Below are 25908 nucleotides of genomic sequence, written 5' to 3' on the forward strand. Positions count from 1 at the left end.
ATACAAAACATTTTCCCACAAATCTGGGACACTTTCCGACAAGCACCTACAGAGTCTGGGGAGACTACACTTAGGCTTAGAGAAAGCGTACCCCCCTAGCTGTGCTTATCTGGAGGTGCCTTCTCCCCTCGGGAAGGTCCCTTTTGGCTGGGGGGGCTCTTACCAGGGCTCCAGGCATTACTGAGTCCGCAGAAGCCAAAAGCTGCTCTTCCTTGGTCTTCCTGGGCCAGATCTGAGGGATGCCACATGGCAAAGGCAGCATGAATGGAGGGATAGGAAAGGAAAGGAAAAACAAGAGAGAGTCACCAGTGAAAACTGTCCCCTCAAAGCAACAGACTGAAAGGGTCCAGAAGATGCCTGCCACCACAGTCTTTTCACGTCCTTGCCAAGTGAAATGCTGGCTATGGCAGCCAAGGACAGCAGCTGTTTAGAACACAGATTCATTTGTAAAATGGTATGGAGGAGAGGGGTGGAAAATTCTAAATGGTGTGGCCTCATACAGCACTGAGGAGCGGGAAATGACCCAGCTAAGCCTAATGATGCTGAGTGCTTTTGAGAATGCCCCAGGAGGAAAGTGGGCAATATCTGTGAAGAGAAGAGGGAGCATCCCGCACTCACAGGGTGCTCTAGACCCTGGCACCCTGCTCGGGTGAGAAGCTTTCTTGATGGAGAATCACTGGAAGGGGGAAACTTGCTATTCAGTCGTATTTCAGTTGGGTCCAGCACTTCATGACCCATTTGGGGGTTTCTTGGCAGAGACACTGGAGGGTTTGCCATTTCCTTCTCCAGCTCATTTTACAGATGAGGAAATTGAGGCCAGCAGGGTGAAGTGACTTGCCCAGGGTCACACAGCTGGGAAGTATGTGGGGTCACATTCGAACTCAGGGAGAGAAGTCTTCCTGATTCCAAGCCCAGTGCTCTGTGCACCATGGCGCCACCTAGACGCCCCAAGGGGCATGTGAACAAGGCGATATGTGAACACTTCCAAGACACTTCTACTGAATCAATCAAAAGGAATCAAATAGGAATAGACTGAATGAAGACAGATGAGCCACACAATCAATGTCATATGGGTGGTTGAAGAAAACCAGCCATATCCTGTAGGACTTAAATGAAACAGCAAGACCCTTTGGAATCTGGCATTCTAACAGCAAGTAAGACTAGGAGAGCGGGCAGGCTAGCTCCAGGCGAGCTCCCGAGAGGAATTCCTTGGGGAAGAGGAAAGAAAGGGAGGAAAGACTTTTGGTCTCCTTTCCGTTAACTGGACAATGGATTTCCTGTGTGAAAGGTGAAAAGATGTGAAGTGTCCATCAGCACTTGAAATACTGCCCCTGAAAAAGTAAAGGCAGTGGAGAGAAGGATATTGCTAAGGTTGCCAGGTGAACTGTGCCACCCTGGGGAGTTCATTTTGTCTCTTCCGCTGTCACCTATCCATCATGCCCAGGGGACTGAATGGCACCTGGCACAGGCACTCAGCTTCTAGTGCATGGATCATTTCCACGATATTCCACAATATGCCCAGCTGCTCTTTCTACCTCCTGTTTCTCCAGTCAGACTCTGTGCCGGGTACATTTATCTGGCACCTTCCTTCCCTTCTCACCTTTGTCCTATCATAATTGCTCAAGCACATACTGTAGCAGATTGCTTACCTTTCTGGGGGAGGAGAGAGAGAAATAAGGGAGGAAGGAATTTGCAACTCAAAACATAAAACAAGAAATGTTAAAAAATATTTTACCAGCAATTAGGGGAAAATGAAATTGTTTTTAAAAAAAAATCCATAATCACTTCAGCCTTGCCAGCCCCTGGTCAGGGCAAGGAGGATCCTTGGACCAAAGTGGGAGAATTCCTGGTCTCCAGAGCCTTTCCTGATCAGATGACCACAGTCTTCCTCCATCATCCAGCTCCTTTCCCCATTACTGGTGACCCCAAGCCTTCCCTTCTTTTCCATAGCCGCCATGAGGGCCAGGAATCAGGGTCACAATGCTACCCATCATTCCCCCTGCCTCCAGCAGGCATGCAGACCCCTTGCCCCATACCCCTCCAGTCCCTGACTTAGCTCTTCACAGCAATATAACAACGCTAGACACAATCCAAAAGGACTCATGATGAAAAATGCAATCTGCTTCAAGAGCAAGAACTGGTAACATCAGATGGAAGACTGAAGCATACTATTTTTAATTTGCCTTATTTCTATCCTTCCTTCCTTTTTCCTTCCTTTCTTCGTTTCTTCTTTCTTTCTTTCTTTCTTTCTTTCTTTCTTTCTTTCTTTCTTTCTTTCTTTCTTTCTTCCTTTCTTCCTTCCTTTCTTTTTTATTCCTTTCTTCCTTTCTTTATTCCTTTCTTTCTTTCTTTCTGTCTTTCTTTCTCTATTTTTCTTTTTCTTTCTTTTTCTCTCATTCATTTTTATCTTTTCTTTCAATCTTTCCCCTTTTTTCTAATTTTTCTTCTTCATTCTCTTTCTCTCTTCCTTTTTCTCTTTCCTTCTTTTTCTTCCCTTTCTTTTCTCTATTTCTTTCATTCATTCTTTCTTGTTCAAGTTTTCTTGCACAAGATGATTAACATGGAAATGTTTTATGTGATTGCACAGATGTATCCTAAAGGAGATTGCTCACCTTCTCAGGGAGGGGAGATGGAAATAAAGGATGAAGAGTATTTGAAACTCGAAACTTAAAGCAGGAAATGCTTCCCCCCACTTAATAGTATTTTGTTTCTTCCCATTACAAGTAAAGATAGCTTTCAATATTCACTTACAAGGGTTTGAACTCCAAATTATTTCTTCCTCCCTCCACTCCCCACTCCACAAGAGGGCATGCCATCTGATATAGGCTATACATGTACAGTCCGATTAGACATATTTCCATATTAGTCATACTGTGAGAGAAGAATCAAAACTAAAAGGAAAAACCAAGAGAAAGGAAAGCAAGAAGAAAAAATACTATGCTCCGATTAGCATTCAGACTCCAGTCTCTGGACTGCATCTCTGGAGGTGGAGAGCATTGTCCATCATGAGCACCTTGGAGTTGTCTTAGATCCTTGCATTGCTAAGAAGAGCTAAGTCTATCAAAGTTGGGCATCTCACAGTGTTGCTGTTACTGTGGACAATGTTGTCTTGGTTCTGCTCCCTTCACACGGCACCAGTTCATGTAAGTCTTTCCAGGCTTTTCTGAAGTCTGCCTGTTCTCTGTATATTTTAGAACTGAGGCCTTCATCAGAGAATTTGGTTGTCCAAAATGTTTCCCAGCTTTCTGTTTCCATTCTACCCAAGGATGCATTGGCTTTGTTGGCCCAAAAACCATTTTATTTAATTTTGCATTTTGCATTTGATAACATTCTCCACCTCGTGTTTGGTCATAAATCCTTCCTTTCTCCACAGGTCTGACAGGTAATCTATTCCTTGCTCTCCTAATTTAAAGCAGGAAATGTGAAAATTTGTTTCACATGGAATTGGAGAAAAATAAAATATTATTTTAAAAACAAGCACAATGAATCACCTCCCCCTTGCCAGCCACTGGTTAGGGCCAGGAGGATCCATGGACCAAAGTGAGAGAGTTCCTGGTCTCCAGAGCCTTTCCTGATCAGATGACCACAGTCTTCCTCCACCATCCAGCTCCTTTCCCCATCACTGCTGACCCCAAGCCTTCCCTTCTTTTCCCCAGCCACCATGAGGGCCTGGACTCAGGGTCACAATGCTCCCCATCTTTCCCCCTGCCTCCAGCAGACATGCAGAAGCCTTGCCCCTGACCCCTCCAGTGCTGCTCTCTTGACTCTGATGGGGCATGACAGGACCTCTCTGCCCACATGGTGGCAGCAATGAGGTTGAAGCCTCCTTGCTCAGCTCACAAGACACTGCCTCCTCTGGCCTTGTCCCCCGTGGCAGGCCCTTCCCAACTTAGCCCCATCAGCTCTGTTGGACCTGGGACTGCTTGCCCGACTGCCAGTTTTGTCTGGGCTTGCTTCGTCCTCTCTTCCTTCTCGAGGGGAGGCAAGAGCTGGGCCCCTCTCACCTGATACGGCACAGGACATGCTCACTTGGCATCCACCTGTGGTCTTCCCTTCTTCCTCCTTGAAGCAAGGTCATCGGTGCTTTGCAGTGTCTGCCAGCAGCTTTCTCAGCCCTGCCTTGGCCATGACTCTTCTCTCAGCCTGTTGACTTAGGGCATGTGCATGGGGCTCAAGAACCAAACATGTTGTGTCTCACACATGCATGCTATCACCTGCCCACAGATTTCTAGGGATCCTCTGCTTCTTCCCTGGCTTCTGGGCTCTCTGCATTTATTTGCCAGCTGGGGCTGAAGTGGGGGAGCCTAGAGGCTCCTGGGTGGAGCTGTCAGATCCCAATGTCCCTATGGGCAGTGCCAAACAGCCCTGTTGGCCAATCAAGGCAGCCTGCTGCTTCCAGGTGAGTCATGGCCACAAGGCCTGCCCCAACACGATCCAAAGACTGAGCCAATGGCAGCCAGGGCCCCAGTGTACAACAACAACCCACCAAGCCTACAGGGGCTTCTCCTGCATCTGCAGGGCTTCAGAGTGAGGGGCAAGTGAGCATGTGCCCAGGTCTGTCCCTGCTGCTGCACGCAGTATAAAAGCTGGGTGCTGAGAGGCGCGGCCACAACCCACTGACTCCTCCCTCTATCTCGACACCTTCCACCCCTGTGTACACCAAGTTCCTCCAAGCTCCCAGCACCATGGGCTGCTCTGGCTGTTCAGGAGGCTGTGGCTCCAGCTGTGGGGGCTGTGGCTCCAGTTGCTGTGTGCCAGTTTGCTGCTGCAAGCCTGTCTGCTGTTCTGTGCCAGCCTGCTCCTGCTCCAGCTGTGGTGGAGGCAGCAAGGGAGGCTGTGGCTCCAGCTGTGGTGGAGGCTGCAAGGGAGGCTGTGGCTCCAGCTGTAGGAGCTGCTGCCAGTCCAGCTGTGGCTCTGGCTGTGGAGGCTGCTGCCAGTCCAGCTGTTGCTCTGGCTGTGGAGGCTGCTGTCAGTCCAGCTGTTGCAAGCCTGTCTGCTGCTGTGTGCCAGCTTGCTCCTGCTCCAGCTGTGGTGGACGTTGTGGGGGCTGCTCCCAGTCCAGCTGTTGCAAGCCTGTCTGCTGTTGTGTGCCAGCTTGCTCCTGCTCCGGCTGTGGTGGAGGCTGTGGGGGCTGCTCTCAGTCCAGCTGTTGCAAGCCTGTCTGCTGTTGTGTGCCAGCTTGCTCCTGCTCCGGCTGTGGTGGAGGCTGTGGGGGCTGCTGTCAGTCCAGCTGTTGCAAGCCTGTCTGCTGTTGTGTGCCAGCTTGCTCCTGCTCCGGCTGTGGTGGAGGCTGTGGGGGCTGCTCTCAGTCCAGCTGTTGCAAGCCTGTCTGCTGTTGCGTGCCAGCTTGCTCCTGCTCCGGCTGTGGTGGAGGCTGTGGCTCCAGCTGTGGAGGCTGTTGCTAGTCCAGCTGCTGCAAGCCCTGCTGCCGGCAGTCCAGCAGCTGTGTCCCTGTTTGCTGCCAGTGTAAGATCTGAAGCCCACCCCTTGAACTTCCCATGAGACCCCTAGGAAAACACACCACTCTACAAGACTCACCATCCACTCCCAGCTCCCAGCAGCACTGCTCCTTTCTCATCATTCTTCCTGATCTCCAGGCCACTGGCCCATCAGGGAACCATCATTTCTGCTTTGCCTGTTCTCTACTGTTACTCAGGAAGCTGCCCTGAGACAGCAGCTCTCTCAATCTCCCATCCTTCCATGCTACCCCTCCTCCTTGGCCAAGGGGACATCATACTGCAAAGGAACACACCCATGGGCTAGCCTAGCACACCACTCAGACTCCCTGGAAAAACTCTGGGTCATCTCCAAAGGATCCTCTGCTCTGCCACCAGATGCTGGGCCATGGCTGGAGGTTCCTGAGCTGCCCATCAACAGCCCTCATTCCCTGACTCCTCCACTTTCTCCTACAAAGTGTCTCCTTGCCTTTCTTGGGCATCATTTCCCATCCCTGGGAACCTGGACAATCATTTCCTTTTAATAAAACCTGCCCTTAAACCTGAAAATGTCTCCGTTGTCTTGACAAATGGCTTGGGGTGATCTGCATCCTGTGACCTGAGCACGTGGTCAGCAGCTTGCAGGCAGGGACATTCTGGGATTTTGGGGTCTTGGGACATTTTGGGACATTGACCCAGACCTGATGCACTTTGTATCCTCCTCTTGGGTTTCACCAACACTGAGTGACTTCTCCAGGGTGATGGTCACAATGCCAAGAGCTCATGATTTTAGAGCCCGTTCTGGTCACATAGCACTTGGCAATAGATGGATTAGGGTCTCCATTTACCCCAAGATCAGTGTCAAGTGTCAGTGGCCATGGGGTCCTGACTTCTCAACCCACAAACACCAAAGACAACAGAGCAGGTTTGTGGACAAATTGCTAGATCAGAGTGAGAGGAGGGCACAGTTGGCCCCAAACACATGGGGTGGTGGAGGTGGTTCAGCTCTGAGGCTGCTTCCAGAGCTCCAGCTGCAGTTGCGTCTGGTGCCAGGCCTAGCCAGGGGGAGGAATTAAGTGGCAGGTCAGAGCGGGAGTGCAGAGCCTTCCTTGCCCTGCTGGGATCTGGCTCACCATCCTGGTTGGCGGTTCTTGGGAGGGGAGGAGTGCTGCTGTGGCAGAGTTTGCTGTGCAGAAGTGGCTTTGAAAACAGCAGTGCAGCCCCTCAAGCTTGGGACAAAGTGCTCTCTATTCTACAAGCAGTCATACCCTGACAAAAAGCTCAAGGGTCAAGTAGTTGTCTGGGAACATGGCCAGGCAGCGAAAGAGGACTCAGATTCAGACTCAGACTTGAGAATCTTTTTTTTTGGGTGACAAAGAAGATCAAAACATACAGCCGGAAGAAGTCAACAAAGTCAAAGAGCCTACATCAAAAGCCCCCAAGAAAAATATGAATTGGTCTCAGGTCATGGAAGAGCTCAAAAAGGATTTGCAAAAGCCAGTAAGGAAAAAATAGGAAGAGAAATGAGAATGATGTGAGAAAACTGTGAAAAGAAGTCAATGACTTGCTAAAGAAGAGCCAAAAAATAGTGAAGGAAACAGCAGCTTAAAAAAGAGACTAATCCAAATGGCAAAAGAGCTCCAAAAAGACAATGAGGAGAAGAATACCTTGAAAGGCAGAATTAGCCAAATGGAAAAGGAGGCCCAAAAAACCACTGAAGAAAATACTACCTAAAAATTAGACTGGAGCAAGTGGAAGCTTGTGACTTTATGAGAAATCAAGATACTATAAAATAGAACCAAAGGAATGAAAAAAATGGAAGACTATGAGAACTATCTCCCTGGAAAAACCACTGACCAGGAAAAATGATCCAGGAGAGATAATTTAAAAATTATTGGACTACCTGCAAGCCATGATCAAGAAAAGAGCCTAGACATCATCTTTCAAGAAATCATCAAGGAGAACTGCCCTGATATTCTCGAACCAGAGGGGAAAATAGAAATTGAAAGAATCCACCCATCACCTCTTGAAAAAGATGAAAAAAAGAAAACTCCTAGGGATATTGTCACTAAATTCCAGACTTTCCAGGTCAAGGAGAAAATACTGCAAGCAGCCAGAAAGAAACAATTTGAGTACTGTGGAAACACAGTCAGGATAACACAAGATCTAGTGTCTTCTACATTAAGGGATCTTAGGGCTTGGAATATGATATTCGGGAGGTCAAAGGAGTTAGGATTAAAACCAAGAAACACCTGCCCAGCAAAACTGAGTATCATGCTCCAAGGCAAAATATGGATTTTCAATAAAATCGAGGACTTTCAAGTTTCTCAGTGAAAAGACCAGAGCTGAATTGAAAATATGACTTTCAAACACAAGAATCAAGAGAAGCATGAAAAGGTAAACAAGAAAGAGAAATCATAAGGGACTTACTAAATTTGAACTGTTTGGTTTACATTCATGCACTGAATGATGATGTGTGTAATTCATGAGACCTTTCTCAGTATTAGGGTAGTTGAAGGTAGTTGAATATACACATATATAGACAGAGGGCACAGGGTGAGTTGAACATGAAGGGATGATATCTAAAACACTAAACTAAAATTAAGGAATGAGAGAGGAATATAATGGGGTAAATTATGTCACATAAAAGTGGCAAGAAAAAGCAGCTCGTTGGAAAGGAAGAGAGGGCAGGTGAGGGGGAATGAGTGCATCTTGCTGTCATCATCAGATTTGACTCGAGGAGGGAATAACATACACACTCAGTTGGATATCTTACCCCAGAGGAAACTAGGGAGAAGGGGATAACAAAGGAGGGATGATAGAAGAGAGGGCAGATAGAGGGAAAGAAATAATCCAAAGCAATGACTTTTGAAAAGGGACAGGGTCAAGGGACAAAACCGAATAAAGGGGGACAGGATAGGATGGAGGGAAATGTAGTTTGTCTTTCACAACATGAGTATTGTGGAAGTGTTTTACATAATGATACATGTGTGGCCTATGTTGAATTGCTTGCCTTCTTAGGCAGGGTGGCTGTGGAGGGAAGAGGGGAGACAATTTGGAACTCAAAGTCTTAAAAACAGATGCTCAGAAAAGGTTGTTTCTGCATGCAACTGGGAAATAAGATATATAGGGAATGGGGCATAGAAATCTATCCTGCCCTACAAGAAAGAAAGGGGAAAGGGGATTGGGAGGGAGTGGGGTGACAGAAGGGAGGGCTGACTGGGGAATGGGGCAATCAGAATGTATGCCATCTTGGAGTGGGGGGGAGGGTAGAAATGGGGAGAAAATTTGTACCTCAAAATCTTGTGAAAATCAATGCTGAAAACTACAAAGTATTAAATAATAAAATATGGAAAAAAAAAAGAAAATAACTGTTGGGGAGAGTCAAACCAGGCAGAGGAAAGTATTGAAAACCATCAGAAAGGAATACTGATAAAAAGCTGAAACGACTGGGAATGACTTAGCTCTTCTCAGCAATATAACAACCCTAGACACAATCCAAAAGGACTCATGATGAAAAATGCAATCTGCAATCAAGAGCAAGAACTGGTGACATCAGATGGAAAACTGAAACATATTATTTTTAATTTGCCTTATTTCTTTCCTTCCTTCCTATTTCCTTCCTTTCTTCATTCCTTCTTTCTTCCTTCCTTTCTTTTTTATTCCTTTCTTCCTTTCTTTATTCCTTTCTTTCTTTCTTTCTTTCTTTCTGTCTTTCTTTCTCTATTTTTCTCCTTTTTCTTTCTTTTTCTCTCATTCATTTTTATCTTTTCCTTTAATCTTTCCTCTTTTTTTCTAATTTTTCTTCTTCATTCTCTTTCTCTCTTCCTTTTTCTCTTTCCTTCTTTCTCTTCCCTTTCTTTTCTCTATTTCTTTCATTCATTCTTTCTTGTTCAAGTTTTCTTGCACAAGATGATTAACATGGAAATGTTTTATGTGATTGCACAGATGTATCCTAAAGGAGATTGCTCACCTTCTCAGGGAGGGGAGATGGAAATAAAGGATGAAGAGTATTTGAAACTCGAAACTTAAAGCAGGAAATGCTTCCCCCCACTTAATAGTATTTTGTTTCTTCCCATTACAAGTAAAGATAGCTTTCAATATTCACTTACAAGGGTTTGAACTCCAAATTATTTCTTCCTCCCTCCACTCCCCACTCCACAAGAGGGCATGCCATCTGATATAGGCTATACATGTACAGTCCGATTAGACATATTTCCATATTAGTCATACTGTGAGAGAAGAATCAAAACTAAAAGGAAAAACCAAGAGAAAGGAAAGCAAGAAGAAAAAATACTATGCTCCGATTAGCATTCAGACTCCAGTCTCTGGACTGCATCTCTGGAGGTGGAGAGCATTGTCCATCATGAGCACCTTGGAGTTGTCTTAGATCCTTGCATTGCTAAGAAGAGCTAAGTCTATCAAAGTTGGGCATCTCACAGTGTTGCTTTTACTGTGGACAATGTTGTCTTGGTTCTGCTCCCTTCACACGGCACCAGTTCATGTAAGTCTTTCCAGGCTTTTCTGAAGTCTGCCTGTTCTCTGTATATTTTAGAACTGAGGCCTTCATCAGAGAATTTGGTTGTCCAAAATGTTTCCCAGCTTTCTGTTTCCATTCTACCCAAGGATGCATTGGCTTTGTTGGCCCAAAAACCATTTTATTTAATTTTGCATTTTGCATTTGATAACATTCTCCACCTCGTGTTTGGTCATAAATCCTTCCTTTCTCCACAGGTCTGACAGGTAATCTATTCCTTGCTCTCCTAATTTAAAGCAGGAAATGTGAAAATTTGTTTCACATGGAATTGGAGAAAAATAAAATATTATTTTAAAAACAAGCACAATGAATCACCTCCCCCTTGCCAGCCACTGGTTAGGGCCAGGAGGATCCATGGACCAAAGTGAGAGAGTTCCTGGTCTCCAGAGCCTTTCCTGATCAGATGACCACAGTCTTCCTCCACCATCCAGCTCCTTTCCCCATCACTGCTGACCCCAAGCCTTCCCTTCTTTTCCCCAGCCACCATGAGGGCCTGGACTCAGGGTCACAATGCTCCCCATCTTTCCCCCTGCCTCCAGCAGACATGCAGAAGCCTTGCCCCTGACCCCTCCAGTGCTGCTCTCTTGACTCTGATGGGGCATGACAGGACCTCTCTGCCCACATGGTGGCAGCAATGAGGCTGAAGCCTCCTTGCTCAGCTCACAAGACACTGCCTCCTCTGGCCTTGTCCCCCGTGGCAGGCCCTTCCCAACTTAGCCCCATCAGCTCTGTTGGACCTGGGACTGCTTGCCCGACTGCCAGTTTTGTCTGGGCTTGCTTCGTCCTCTCTTCCTTCTCGAGGGGAGGCAAGAGCTGGGCCCCTCTCACCTGATACGGCACAGGACATGCTCACTTGGCATCCACCTGTGGTCTTCCCTTCTTCCTCCTTGAAGCAAGGTCATCGGTGCTTTGCAGTGTCTGCCAGCAGCTTTCTCAGCCCTGCCTTGGCCATGACTCTTCTCTCAGCCTGTTGACTTAGGGCATGTGCATGGGGCTCAAGAACCAAACATGTTGTGTCTCACACATGCATGCTATCACCTGCCCACAGATTTCTAGGGATCCTCTGCTTCTTCCCTGGCTTCTGGGCTCTCTGCATTTATTTGCCAGCTGGGGCTGAAGTGGGGGAGCCTAGAGGCTCCTGGGTGGAGCTGTCAGATCCCAATGTCCCTATGGGCAGTGCCAAACAGCCCCATTGGCCAATCAAGGCAGCCTGCTGCTTCCAGGTGAGTCATGGCCACAAGGCCTGCCCCAACACGATCCAAAGACTGAGCCAATGGCAGCCAGGGCCCCAGTGTACAACAACAACCCACCAAGCCTACAGGGGCTTCTCCTGCATCTGCAGGGCTTCAGAGTGAGGGGTAAGTGAGCATGTGCCCAGGCCTGTCCCTGCTGCTGCACGCAGTATAAAAGCTGGGTGCTGAGAGGGGCAGCCACAACCCACTGACTCCTCCCTCTATCTCGACACCTTCCACCCCTGTGTACACCAAGTTCCTCCAAGCTCCCAGCACCATGGGCTGCTCTGGCTGTTCAGGAGGCTGTGGCTCCAGCTGTGGGGGCTGTGGCTCCAGTTGCTGTGTGCCAGTTTGCTGCTGCAAGCCTGTCTGCTGCTGTGTGCCAGCCTGCTCCTGCTCCAGCTGTGGTGGAGGCAGCAAGGGAGGCTGTGGCTCCAGCTGTGGTGGAGGCTGCAAGGGAGGCTGTGGCTCCAGCTGTGGTGGAGGCTGCAAGGGAGGCTGTGGCTCCAGCTGTAGGGGCTGCTGCCAGTCCAGCTGTGGCTCTGGCTGTGGAGGCTGCTGTCAGTCCAGCTGTGGTGGAGGCTGTGGGGGCTGCTGTCAGTCCAGCTGTTGCAAGCCTGTCTGCTGCTGTGTGCCAGCTTGCTCCTGCTCCAGCTGTGGTGGAGGCTGTGGGGGCTGCTCCCAGTCCAGCTGTTGCAAGCCTGTCTGCTGTTGTGTGCCAGCTTGCTCCTGCTCCGGCTGTGGTGGAGGCTGTGGGGGCTGCTCTCAGTCCAGCTGTTGCAAGCCTGTCTGCTGTTGTGTGCCAGCTTGCTCCTGCTCCAGCTGTGGTGGAGGCTGTGGGGGCTGCTCTCAGTCCAGCTGTTGCAAGCCTGTCTGCTGTTGTGTGCCAGCTTGCTCCTGCTCCGGCTGTGGTGGAGGCTGTGGCTCCAGCTGTGGAGGCTGTTGCTAGTCCAGCTGCTGCAAGCCCTGCTGCCGGCAGTCCAGCAGCTGCGTCCCTGTTTGCTGCCAGTGTAAGATCTGAAGCCCACCCCTTGAACTTCCCATGAGACCCCTAGGAAAACACACCACTCTACAAGACTCACCATCCACTCCCAGCTCCCAGCAGCACTGCTCCTTTCTCATCATTCTTCCTGATCTCCAGGCCACTGGCCCATCAGGGAACCATCATTTCTGCTTTGCCTGTTCTCTACTGTTACTCAGGAAGCTGCCCTGAGACAGCAGCTCTCTCAATCCCCCATCCTTCCATGCTACCCCTCCTCCTTGGCCAAGGGGACATCATACTGCAAAGGAACACACCCATGGGCTAGCCTAGCACACCACTCAGACTCCCTGGAAAAACTCTGGGTCATCTCCAAAGGATCCTCTGCTCTGCCACCAGATGCTGGGCCATGGCTGGAGGTTCCTGAGCTGCCCATCAACAGCCCTCATTCCCTGACTCCTCCACTTTCTCCTACAAAGTGTCTCCTTGCCTTTCTTGGGCATCATTTCCCATCCCTGGGAACCTGGACAATCATTTCCTTTTAATAAAACCTGCCCTTAAACCTGAAAATGTCTCCGTTGTCTTGACAAATGGCTTGGGGTGATCTGCATCCTGTGACCTGAGCATGTGGTCAGCAGCTTGCAGGCAGGGACATTCTGGGATTTTGGGGTCTTGGGACATTTTGGGACATTGACCCAGACCTGATGCACTTTGTATCCTCCTCTTGGGTTTCACCAACACTGAGTGACTTCTCCAGGGTGATGGTCACAATGCCAAGAGCTCATGATTTTAGAGCCCGTTCTGGTCACATAGCACTTGGCAATAGATGGATTAGGGTCTCCATTTACCCCAAGATCAGTGTCAAGTGTCAGTGGCCATGGGGTCCTGACTTCTCAACCCACAAACACCAAAGACAACAGAGCAGGTTTGTGGACAAATTGCTAGATCAGAGTGAGAGGAGGGCACAGTCGGCCCCAGACACATGGGGTGGTGGAGGTGGTTCAGCTCTGAGGCTGCTTCCAGAGCTCCAGCTGCAGTTGTGTCTGGTGCCAGGCCTAGCCAGGGGGAGGAATTAAGTGGCAGGTCAGAGCGGGAGTGCAGAGCCTTCCTTGCCCTGCTGGGATCTGGCTCACCATCCTGGTTGGCGGTTCTTGGGAGGGGAGGAGTGCTGCTGTGGCAGAGTTTGCTGCGCAGAAGTGGCTTTGAAAACAGCAGTGCAGCCCCTCAAGCTTGGGACAAAGTGCTCTCTATTCTACAAGCAGTCATACCCTGACAAAAAGCTCAAGGGTCAAGTAGTTGTCTGGGAACATGGCCAGGCAGCGAAAGAGGACTCAGATTCAGACTCAGACTTGAGAATCTTTTTTTTGGGTGACAAAGAAGATCAAAACATACAGCCGGAAGAAGTCAACAAAGTCAAAGAGCCTACATCAAAAGCCCCCAAGAAAAATATGAATTGGTCTCAGGTCATGGAAGAGCTCAAAAAGGATTTGCAAAAGCCAGTAAGGAAAAAATAGGAAGAGAAATGAGAATGATGTGAGAAAACTGTGAAAAGAAGTCAATGACTTGCTAAAGAAGAGCCAAAAAATAGTGAAGGAAACAGCAGCTTAAAAAAGAGACTAATCCAAATGGCAAAAGAACTCCAAAAAGACAATGAGGAGAAGAATGCCTTGAAAGGCAGAATTAGCCAAATGGAAAAGGAGGCCCAAAAAACCACTGAAGAAAATACTACCTAAAAATTAGACTGGAGCAAGTGGAAGCTTGTGACTTTATGAGAAATCAAGATACTATAAAATAGAACCAAAGGAATGAAAAAAATGGAAGACTATGAGAACTATCTCCCTGGAAAAACCACTGACCAGGAAAAAAGATCCAGGAGAGATAATTTAAAAATTATTGGACTACCTGCAAGCCATGATCAAGAAAAGAGCCTAGACATCATCTTTCAAGAAATCATCAAGGAGAACTGCCCTGATATTCTCGAACCAGAGGGGAAAATAGAAATTGAAAGAATCCACCCATCACCTCTTGAAAAAGATGAAAAAAAGAAAACTCCTAGGGATATTGTCACTAAATTCCAGACTTTCCAGGTCAAGGAGAAAATACTGCAAGCAGCCAGAAAGAAACAATTTGAGTACTGTGGAAACACAGTCAGGATAACACAAGATCTAGTGTCTTCTACATTAAGGGATCTTAGGGCTTGGAATATGATATTCGGGAGGTCAAAGGAGTTAGGATTAAAACCAAGAAACACCTGCCCAGCAAAACTGAGTATCATGCTCCAAGGCAAAATATGGATTTTCAATAAAATCGAGGACTTTCAAGTTTCTCAGTGAAAAGACCAGAGCTGAATTGAAAATATGACTTTCAAACACAAGAATCAAGAGAAGCATGAAAAGGTAAACAAGAAAGAGAAATCATAAGGGACTTACTAAATTTGAACTGTTTGGTTTACATTCATGCACTGAATGATGATGTGTGTAATTCATGAGACCTTTCTCAGTATTAGGGTAGTTGAAGGTAGTTGAATATACACATATATAGACAGAGGGCACAGGGTGAGTTGAACATGAAGGGATGATATCTAAAACACTAAACTAAAATTAAGGAATGAGAGAGGAATATAATGGGGTAAATTATGTCACATAAAAGTGGCAAGAAAAAGCAGCTCGTTGGAAAGGAAGAGAGGGCAGGTGAGGGGGAATGAGTGCATCTTGCTGTCATCATCAGATTTGACTCGAGGAGGGAATAACATACACACTCAGTTGGATATCTTACCCCAGAGGAAACTAGGGAGAAGGGGATAACAAAGGAGGGATGATAGAAGAGAGGGCAGATAGAGGGAAAGAAATAATCCAAAGCAATGACTTTTGAAAAGGGACAGGGTCAAGGGACAAAACCGAATAAAGGGGGACAGGATAGGATGGAGGGAAATGTAGTTTGTCTTTCACAACATGAGTATTGTGGAAGTGTTTTACATAATGATACATGTGTGGCCTATGTTGAATTGCTTGCCTTCTTAGGCAGGGTGGCTGTGGAGGGAAGAGGGGAGACAATTTGGAACTCAAAGTCTTAAAAACAGATGCTCAGAAAAGGTTGTTTCTGCATGCAACTGGGAAATAAGATATATAGGGAATGGGGCATAGAAATCTATCCTGCCCTACAAGAAAGAAAGGGGAAAGGGGATTGGGAGGGAGTGGGGTGACAGAAGGGAGGGCTGACTGGGGAATGGGGCAATCAGAATGTATGCCATCTTGGAGTGGGGGGGAGGGTAGAAATGGGGAGAAAATTTGTACCTCAAAATCTTGTGAAAATCAATGCTGAAAACTACAAAGTATTAAATAATAAAATATGGAAAAAAAAAGAAAATAACTGTTGGGGAGAGTCAAACCAGGCAGAGGAAAGTATTGAAAACCATCAGAAAGGAATACTGATAAAAAGCTGAAACGACTGGGAATGACTTAGCTCTTCTCAGCAATATAACAACCCTAGACACAATCCAAAAGGACTCATGATGAAAAATGCAATCTGCAATCAAGAGCAAGAACTGGTGACATCAGATGGAAAACTGAAACATATTATTTTTAATTTGCCTTATTTCTTTCCTTCCTTCCTATTTCCTTCCTTTCTTCATTCCTTCTTTCTTCCTTCCTTTCTTTTTTATTCCTTTCTTCCTTTCTTTATTCCTTTCTTTCTTTCTTTCTTTCTTTCTGTCTTTCTTTCTCTATTTTTCTCCTTTTTCTTTCTTTTTCTCTCATTCATTTTTATCTTTTCCTTTAATCTTTCCTCTTTTTTTCTAATTTTTCTTCTTCATTCTCTTTCTCTCTTCCTTTTTCTCTTTCCTTCTTTCTCTTCCCTTTCTTTTCTCTATTTCTTTCATTCATTCTTTCTTGTTCAAGTTTTCTTGCACAAGATGATTAACATGGAAATGTTTTATGTGATTGCACAGATGTATCCTAAAGGAGATTGCTCACCTTCTCAGGGAGGGGAGATGGAAATAAAGGATGAAGAGTATTTGAAACTCGAAACTTAAAGCAGGAAATGCTTCCCCCCACTTAATAGTATTTTGTTTCTTCCCATTACAAGTAAAGATAGCTTTCAATATTCACTTACAAGGGTTTGAACTCCAAATTATTTCTTCCTCCCTCCACTCCCCACTCCACAAGAGGGCATGCCATCTGATATAGGCTATACATGTACAGTCCGATTAGACATATTTCCATATTAGTCATACTGTGAGAGAAGAATCAAAACTAAAAGGAAAAACCAAGAGAAAGGAAAGCAAGAAGAAAAAATACTATGCTCCGATTAGCATTCAGACTCCAGTCTCTGGACTGCATCTCTGGAGGTGGAGAGCATTGTCCATCATGAGCACCTTGGAGTTGTCTTAGATCCTTGCATTGCTAAGAAGAGCTAAGTCTATCAAAGTTGGGCATCTCACAGTGTTGCTTTTACTGTGGACAATGTTGTCTTGGTTCTGCTCCCTTCACACGGCACCAGTTCATGTAAGTCTTTCCAGGCTTTTCTGAAGTCTGCCTGTTCTCTGTATATTTTAGAACTGAGGCCTTCATCAGAGAATTTGGTTGTCCAAAATGTTTCCCAGCTTTCTGTTTCCATTCTACCCAAGGATGCATTGGCTTTGTTGGCCCAAAAACCATTTTATTTAATTTTGCATTTTGCATTTGACAACATTCTCCACCTCGTGTTTGGTCATAAATCCTTCCTTTCTCCACAGGTCTGACAGGTAATCTATTCCTTGCTCTCCTAATTTAAAGCAGGAAATGTGAAAATTTGTTTCACATGGAATTGGAGAAAAATAAAATATTATTTTAAAAACAAGCACAATGAATCACCTCCCCCTTGCCAGCCACTGGTTAGGGCCAGGAGGATCCATGGACCAAAGTGAGAGAGTTCCTGGTCTCCAGAGCCTTTCCTGATCAGATGACCACAGTCTTCCTCCACCATCCAGCTCCTTTCCCCATCACTGCTGACCCCAAGCCTTCCCTTCTTTTCCCCAGCCACCATGAGGGCCTGGACTCAGGGTCACAATGCTCCCCATCTTTCCCCCTGCCTCCAGCAGACATGCAGAAGCCTTGCCCCTGACCCCTCCAGTGCTGCTCTCTTGACTCTGATGGGGCATGACAGGACCTCTCTGCCCACATGGTGGCAGCAATGAGGCTGAAGCCTCCTTGCTCAGCTCACAAGACACTGCCTCCTCTGGCCTTGTCCCCCGTGGCAGGCCCTTCCCAACTTAGCCCCATCAGCTCTGTTGGACCTGGGACTGCTTGCCCGACTGCCAGTTTTGTCTGGGCTTGCTTCGTCCTCTCTTCCTTCTCGAGGGGAGGCAAGAGCTGGGCCCCTCTCACCTGATACGGCACAGGACATGCTCACTTGGCATCCACCTGTGGTCTTCCCTTCTTCCTCCTTGAAGCAAGGTCATCGGTGCTTTGCAGTGTCTGCCAGCAGCTTTCTCAGCCCTGCCTTGGCCATGACTCTTCTCTCAGCCTGTTGACTTAGGGCATGTGCATGGGGCTCAAGAACCAAACATGTTGTGTCTCACACATGCATGCTATCACCTGCCCACAGATTTCTAGGGATCCTCTGCTTCTTCCCTGGCTTCTGGGCTCTCTGCATTTATTTGCCAGCTGGGGCTGAAGTGGGGGAGCCTAGAGGCTCCTGGGTGGAGCTGTCAGATCCCAATGTCCCTATGGGCAGTGCCAAACAGCCCCATTGGCCAATCAAGGCAGCCTGCTGCTTCCAGGTGAGTCATGGCCACAAGGCCTGCCCCAACACGATCCAAAGACTGAGCCAATGGCAGCCAGGGCCCCAGTGTACAACAACAACCCACCAAGCCTACAGGGGCTTCTCCTGCATCTGCAGGGCTTCAGAGTGAGGGGCAAGTGAGCATGTGCCCAGGCCTGTCCCTGCTGCTGCACGCAGTATAAAAGCTGGGTGCTGAGAGGGGCAGCCACAACCCACTGACTCCTCCCTCTATCTCGACACCTTCCACCCCTGTGTACACCAAGTTCCTCCAAGCTCCCAGCACCATGGGCTGCTCTGGCTGTTCAGGAGGCTGTGGCTCCAGCTGTGGGGGCTGTGGCTCCAGTTGCTGTGTGCCAGTTTGCTGCTGCAAGCCTGTCTGCTGCTGTGTGCCAGCCTGCTCCTGCTCCAGCTGTGGTGGAGGCAGCAAGGGAGGCTGTGGCTCCAGCTGTGGTGGAGGCTGCAAGGGAGGCTGTGGCTCCAGCTGTGGTGGAGGCTGCAAGGGAGGCTGTGGCTCCAGCTGTAGGGGCTGCTGCCAGTCCAGCTGTGGCTCTGGCTGTGGAGGCTGCTGTCAGTCCAGCTGTGGTGGAGGCTGTGGGGGCTGCTGTCAGTCCAGCTGTTGCAAGCCTGTCTGCTGCTGTGTGCCAGCTTGCTCCTGCTCCAGCTGTGGTGGAGGCTGTGGGGGCTGCTCCCAGTCCAGCTGTTGCAAGCCTGTCTGCTGTTGTGTGCCAGCTTGCTCCTGCTCCGGCTGTGGTGGAGGCTGTGGGGGCTGCTCTCAGTCCAGCTGTTGCAAGCCTGTCTGCTGTTGTGTGCCAGCTTGCTCCTGCTCCAGCTGTGGTGGAGGCTGTGGGGGCTGCTCTCAGTCCAGCTGTTGCAAGCCTGTCTGCTGTTGTGTGCCAGCTTGCTCCTGCTCCGGCTGTGGTGGAGGCTGTGGCTCCAGCTGTGGAGGCTGTTGCTAGTCCAGCTGCTGCAAGCCCTGCTGCCGGCAGTCCAGCAGCTGCATCCCTGTTTGCTGCCAGTGTAAGATCTGAAGCCCACCCCTTGAACTTCCCATGAGACCCCTAGGAAAACACACCACTCTACAAGACTCACCATCCACTCCCAGCTCCCAGCAGCACTGCTCCTTTCTCATCATTCTTCCTGATCTCCAGGCCACTGGCCCATCAGGGAACCATCATTTCTGCTTTGCCTGTTCTCTACTGTTACTCAGGAAGCTGCCCTGAGACAGCAGCTCTCTCAATCCCCCATCCTTCCATGCTACCCCTTCTCCTTGGCCAAGGGGACATCATACTGCAAAGGAACACACCCATGGGCTAGCCTAGCACACCACTCAGACTCCCTGGAAAAACTCTGGGTCATCTCCAAAGGATCCTCTGCTCTGCCACCAGATGCTGGGCCATGGCTGGAGGTTCCTGAGCTGCCCATCAACAGCCCTCATTCCCTGACTCCTCCACTTTCTCCTACAAAGTGTCTCCTTGCCTTTCTTGGGCATCATTTCCCATCCCTGGGAACCTGGACAATCATTTCCTTTTAATAAAACCTGCCCTTAAACCTGAAAATGTCTCCGTTGTCTTGACAAATGGCTTGGGGTGATCTGCATCCTGTGACCTGAGCATGTGGTCAGCAGCTTGCAGGCAGGGACATTCTGGGATTTTGGGGTCTTGGGACATTTTGGGACATTGACCCAGACCTGATGCACTTTGTATCCTCCTCTTGGGTTTCACCAACACTGAGTGACTTCTCCAGGGTGATGGTCACAATGCCAAGAGCTCATGATTTTAGAGCCCGTTCTGGTCACATAGCACTTGGCAATAGATGGATTAGGGTCTCCATTTACCCCAAGATCAGTGTCAAGTGTCAGTGGCCATGGGGTCCTGACTTCTCAACCCACAAACACCAAAGACAACAGAGCAGGTTTGTGGACAAATTGCTAGATCAGAGTGAGAGGAGGGCACAGTCGGCCCCAGACACATGGGGTGGTGGAGGTGGTTCAGCTCTGAGGCTGCTTCCAGAGCTCCAGCTGCAGTTGTGTCTGGTGCCAGGCCTAGCCAGGGGGAGGAATTAAGTGGCAGGTCAGAGCGGGAGTGCAGAGCCTTCCTTGCCCTGCTGGGATCTGGCTCACCATCCTGGTTGGCGGTTCTTGGGAGGGGAGGAGTGCTGCTGTGGCAGAGTTTGCTGCGCAGAAGTGGCTTTGAAAACAGCAGTGCAGCCCCTCAAGCTTGGGACAAAGTGCTCTCTATTCTACAAGCAGTCATACCCTGACAAAAAGCTCAAGGGTCAAGTAGTTGTCTGGGAACATGGCCAGGCAGCGAAAGAGGACTCAGATTCAGACTCAGACTTGAGAATCTTTTTTTTGGGTGACAAAGAAGATCAAAACATACAGCCGGAAGAAGTCAACAAAGTCAAAGAGCCTACATCAAAAGCCCCCAAGAAAAATATGAATTGGTCTCAGGTCATGGAAGAGCTCAAAAAGGATTTGCAAAAGCCAGTAAGGAAAAAATAGGAAGAGAAATGAGAATGATGTGAGAAAACTGTGAAAAGAAGTCAATGACTTGCTAAAGAAGAGCCAAAAAATAGTGAAGGAAACAGCAGCTTAAAAAAGAGACTAATCCAAATGGCAAAAGAACTCCAAAAAGACAATGAGGAGAAGAATGCCTTGAAAGGCAGAATTAGCCAAATGGAAAGGAGGCCCAAAAAACCACTGAAGAAAATACTACCTAAAAATTAGACTGGAGCAAGTGGAAGCTTGTGACTTTATGAGAAATCAAGATACTATAAAATAGAACCAAAGGAATGAAAAAAATGGAAGACTATGAGAACTATCTCCCTGGAAAAACCACTGACCAGGAAAAAAGATCCAGGAGAGATAATTTAAAAATTATTGGACTACCTGCAAGCCATGATCAAGAAAAGAGCCTAGACATCATCTTTCAAGAAATCATCAAGGAGAACTGCCCTGATATTCTCGAACCAGAGGGGAAAATAGAAATTGAAAGAATCCACCCATCACCTCTTGAAAAAGATGAAAAAAAGAAAACTCCTAGGGATATTGTCACTAAATTCCAGACTTTCCAGGTCAAGGAGAAAATACTGCAAGCAGCCAGAAAGAAACAATTTGAGTACTGTGGAAACACAGTCAGGATAACACAAGATCTAGTGTCTTCTACATTAAGGGATCTTAGGGCTTGGAATATGATATTCGGGAGGTCAAAGGAGTTAGGATTAAAACCAAGAAACACCTGCCCAGCAAAACTGAGTATCATGCTCCAAGGCAAAATATGGATTTTCAATAAAATCGAGGACTTTCAAGTTTCTCAGTGAAAAGACCAGAGCTGAATTGAAAATATGACTTTCAAACACAAGAATCAAGAGAAGCATGAAAAGGTAAACAAGAAAGAGAAATCATAAGGGACTTACTAAATTTGAACTGTTTGGTTTACATTCATGCACTGAATGATGATGTGTGTAATTCATGAGACCTTTCTCAGTATTAGGGTAGTTGAAGGTAGTTGAATATACACATATATAGACAGAGGGCACAGGGTGAGTTGAACATGAAGGGATGATATCTAAAACACTAAACTAAAATTAAGGAATGAGAGAGGAATATAATGGGGTAAATTATGTCACATAAAAGTGGCAAGAAAAAGCAGCTCGTTGGAAAGGAAGAGAGGGCAGGTGAGGGGGAATGAGTGCATCTTGCTGTCATCATCAGATTTGACTCGAGGAGGGAATAACATACACACTCAGTTGGATATCTTACCCCAGAGGAAACTAGGGAGAAGGGGATAACAAAGGAGGGATGATAGAAGAGAGGGCAGATAGAGGGAAAGAAATAATCCAAAGCAATGACTTTTGAAAAGGGACAGGGTCAAGGGACAAAACCGAATAAAGGGGGACAGGATAGGATGGAGGGAAATGTAGTTTGTCTTTCACAACATGAGTATTGTGGAAGTGTTTTACATAATGATACATGTGTGGCCTATGTTGAATTGCTTGCCTTCTTAGGCAGGGTGGCTGTGGAGGGAAGAGGGGAGACAATTTGGAACTCAAAGTCTTAAAAACAGATGCTCAGAAAAGGTTGTTTCTGCATGCAACTGGGAAATAAGATATATAGGGAATGGGGCATAGAAATCTATCCTGCCCTACAAGAAAGAAAGGGGAAAGGGGATTGGGAGGGAGTGGGGTGACAGAAGGGAGGGCTGACTGGGGAATGGGGCAATCAGAATGTATGCCATCTTGGAGTGGGGGGGAGGGTAGAAATGGGGAGAAAATTTGTACCTCAAAATCTTGTGAAAATCAATGCTGAAAACTACAAAGTATTAAATAATAAAATATGGAAAAAAAAGAAAATAACTGTTGGGGAGAGTCAAACCAGGCAGAGGAAAGTATTGAAAACCATCAGAAAGGAATACTGATAAAAAGCTGAAACGACTGGGAATGACTTAGCTCTTCTCAGCAATATAACAACCCTAGACACAATCCAAAAGGACTCATGATGAAAAATGCAATCTGCAATCAAGAGCAAGAACTGGTGACATCAGATGGAAAACTGAAACATATTATTTTTAATTTGCCTTATTTCTTTCCTTCCTTCCTATTTCCTTCCTTTCTTCATTCCTTCTTTCTTCCTTCCTTTCTTTTTTATTCCTTTCTTCCTTTCTTTATTCCTTTCTTTCTTTCTTTCTTTCTGTCTTTCTTTCTCTATTTTTCTCCTTTTTCTTTCTTTTTCTCTCATTCATTTTTATCTTTTCCTTTAATCTTTCCTCTTTTTTTCTAATTTTTCTTCTTCATTCTCTTTCTCTCTTCCTTTTTCTCTTTCCTTCTTTCTCTTCCCTTTCTTTTCTCTATTTCTTTCATTCATTCTTTCTTGTTCAAGTTTTCTTGCACAAGATGATTAACATGGAAATGTTTTATGTGATTGCACAGATGTATCCTAAAGGAGATTGCTCACCTTCTCAGGGAGGGGAGATGGAAATAAAGGATGAAGAGTATTTGAAACTCGAAACTTAAAGCAGGAAATGCTTCCCCCCACTTAATAGTATTTTGTTTCTTCCCATTACAAGTAAAGATAGCTTTCAATATTCACTTTTACAAGGGTTTGAACTCCAAATTATTTCTTCCTCCCTCCACTCCCCACTCCACAGGAGGGCATGCCATCTGATATAGGCTATACATGTACAGTCCGATTAGACATATTTCCATATTAGTCATACTGTGAGAGAAGAATCAAAACTAAAAGGAAAAACCAAGAGAAAGGAAAGCAAGAAGAAAAAATACTATGCTCCGATTAGCATTCAGACTCCAGTCTCTGGACTGCATCTCTGGAGGTGGAGAGCATTGTCCATCATGAGCACCTTGGAGTTGTCTTAGATCCTTGCATTGCTAAGAAGAGCTAAGTCTATCAAAGTTGGGCATCTCACAGTGTTGCTGTTACTGTGGACAATGTTGTCTTGGTTCTGCTCCCTTCACACGGCACCAGTTCATGTAAGTCTTTCCAGGCTTTTCTGAAGTCTGCCTGTTCTCTGTATATTTTAGAACTGAGGCCTTCATCAGAGAATTTGGTTGTCCAAAATGTTTCCCAGCTTTCTGTTTCCATTCTACCCAAGGATGCATTGGCTTTGTTGGCCCAAAAACTATTTTATTTAATTTTGCATTTTGCATTTGATAACATTCTCCACCTCGTGTTTGGTCATAAATTCTTCCTTTCTCCACAGGTCTGACAGGTAATCTATTCCTTGCTCTCCTAATTTAAAGCAGGAAATGTGAAAATTTGTTTCACATGGAATTGGAGAAAAATAAAATATTATTTTAAAAACAAGCACAATGAATCACCTCCCCCTTGCCAGCCACTGGTTAGGGCCAGGAGGATCCATGGACCAAAGTGAGAGAGTTCCTGGTCTCCAGAGCCTTTCCTGATCAGATGACCACAGTCTTCCTCCACCATCCAGCTCCTTTCCCCATCACTGCTGACCCCAAGCCTTCCCTTCTTTTCCCCAGCCACCATGAGGGCCTGGACTCAGGGTCACAATGCTCCCCATCTTTCCCCCTGCCTCCAGCAGACATGCAGAAGCCTTGCCCCTGACCCCTCCAGTGCTGCTCTCTTGACTCTGATGGGGCATGACAAGACCTCTCTGCCCACATGGTGGCAGCAATGAGGCTGAAGCCTCCTTGCTCAGCTCACAAGACACTGCCTCCTCTGGCCTTGTCCCCCGTGGCAGGCCCTTCCCAACTTAGCCCCATCAGCTCTGTTGGACCTGGGACTGCTTGCCCGACTGCCAGTTTTGTCTGGGCTTGCTTCGTCCTCTCTTCCTTCTCGAGGGGAGGCAAGAGCTGGGCCCCTCTCACCTGATACGGCACAGGACATGCTCACTTGGCATCCACCTGTGGTCTTCCCTTCTTCCTCCTTGAAGCAAGGTCATCGGTGCTTTGCAGTGTCTGCCAGCAGCTTTCTCAGCCCTGCCTTGGCCATGACTCTTCTCTCAGCCTGTTGACTTAGGGCATGTGCATGGGGCTCAAGAACCAAACATGTTGTGTCTCACACATGCATGCTATCACCTGCCCACAGATTTCTAGGGATCCTCTGCTTCTTCCCTGGCTTCTGGGCTCTCTGCATTTATTTGCCAGCTGGGGCTGAAGTGGGGGAGCCTAGAGGCTCCTGGGTGGAGCTGTCAGATCCCAATGTCCCTATGGGCAGTGCCAAACAGCCCATGTGGCCAATCAAGGCAGCCTGCTGCTTCCAGGTGAGTCATGGCCACAAGGCCTGCCCCAACACGATCCAAAGACTGAGCCAATGGCAGCCAGGGCCCCAGTGTACAACAACAACCCACCAAGCCTACAGGGGCTTCTCCTGCATCTGCAGGGCTTCAGAGTGAGGGGCAAGTGAGCATGTGCCCAGGCCTGTCCCTGCTGCTGCACGCAGTATAAAAGCTGGGTGCTGAGAGGGGCAGCCACAACCCACTGACTCCTCCCTCTATCTCGACACCTTCCACCCCTGTGTACACCAAGTTCCTCCAAGCTCCCAGCACCATGGGCTGCTCTGGCTGTTCAGGAGGCTGTGGCTCCAGCTGTGGGGGCTGTGGCTCCAGTTGCTGTGTGCCAGTTTGCTGCTGCAAGCCTGTCTGCTGCTGTGTGCCAGCCTGCTCCTGCTCCAGCTGTGGTGGAGGCAGCAAGGGAGGCTGTGGCTCCAGCTGTGGTGGAGGCTGCAAGGGAGGCTGTGGCTCCAGCTGTGGTGGAGGCTGCAAGGGAGGCTGTGGCTCCAGCTGTAGGGGCTGCTGCCAGTCCAGCTGTGGCTCTGGCTGTGGAGGCTGCTGTCAGTCCAGCTGTGGTGGAGGCTGTGGGGGCTGCTGTCAGTCCAGCTGTTGCAAGCCTGTCTGCTGCTGTGTGCCAGCTTGCTCCTGCTCCAGCTGTGGTGGAGGCTGTGGGGGCTGCTCCCAGTCCAGCTGTTGCAAGCCTGTCTGCTGTTGTGTGCCAGCTTGCTCCTGCTCCGGCTGTGGTGGAGGCTGTGGGGGCTGCTCTCAGTCCAGCTGTTGCAAGCCTGTCTGCTGTTGTGTGCCAGCTTGCTCCTGCTCCAGCTGTGGTGGAGGCTGTGGGGGCTGCTCTCAGTCCAGCTGTTGCAAGCCTGTCTGCTGTTGTGTGCCAGCTTGCTCCTGCTCCGGCTGTGGTGGAGGCTGTGGGGGCTGCTCTCAGTCCAGCTGTTGCAAGCCTGTCTGCTGTTGTGTGCCAGCTTGCTCCTGCTCCGGCTGTGGTGGAGGCTGTGGCTCCAGCTGTGGAGGCTGTTGCTAGTCCAGCTGCTGCAAGCCCTGCTGCCGGCAGTCCAGCAGCTGCATCCCTGTTTGCTGCCAGTGTAAGATCTGAAGCCCACCCCTTGAACTTCCCATGAGACCCCTAGGAAAACACACCACTCTACAAGACTCACCATCCACTCCCAGCTCCCAGCAGCACTGCTCCTTTCTCATCATTCTTCCT

General features: G+C 47.9%; 1 protein-coding gene across 1 annotated transcript in view; it reads left to right on the forward strand.

Moving 5' to 3' along the window:
• Positions 1-518: 518 nt before the first annotated feature.
• The window catches only part of LOC118855246 (nascent polypeptide-associated complex subunit alpha, muscle-specific form-like), a 46204-nt gene continuing 20814 nt past the window's right edge, over positions 519-25908 (forward strand). Inside the window, exons 1-9 of the mRNA XM_036765327.1 lie at positions 519-649; positions 4225-4399; positions 4708-5466; positions 11150-11323; positions 11504-12214; positions 17896-18080; positions 18207-18960; positions 24638-24822; positions 24949-25786. Of these exons, the coding sequence (XP_036621222.1) occupies positions 519-649; positions 4225-4399; positions 4708-5466; positions 11150-11323; positions 11504-12214; positions 17896-18080; positions 18207-18960; positions 24638-24822; positions 24949-25786 (3912 nt within the window). The remainder of the gene's footprint in view (positions 650-4224; positions 4400-4707; positions 5467-11149; positions 11324-11503; positions 12215-17895; positions 18081-18206; positions 18961-24637; positions 24823-24948; positions 25787-25908) is intronic.

The sequence above is a fragment of the Trichosurus vulpecula genome, chromosome 6 (genome assembly GCF_011100635.1).
Source record: "Trichosurus vulpecula isolate mTriVul1 chromosome 6, mTriVul1.pri, whole genome shotgun sequence".
In the NCBI taxonomy this organism is placed as follows: Eukaryota; Metazoa; Chordata; class Mammalia; order Diprotodontia; family Phalangeridae; genus Trichosurus; species Trichosurus vulpecula.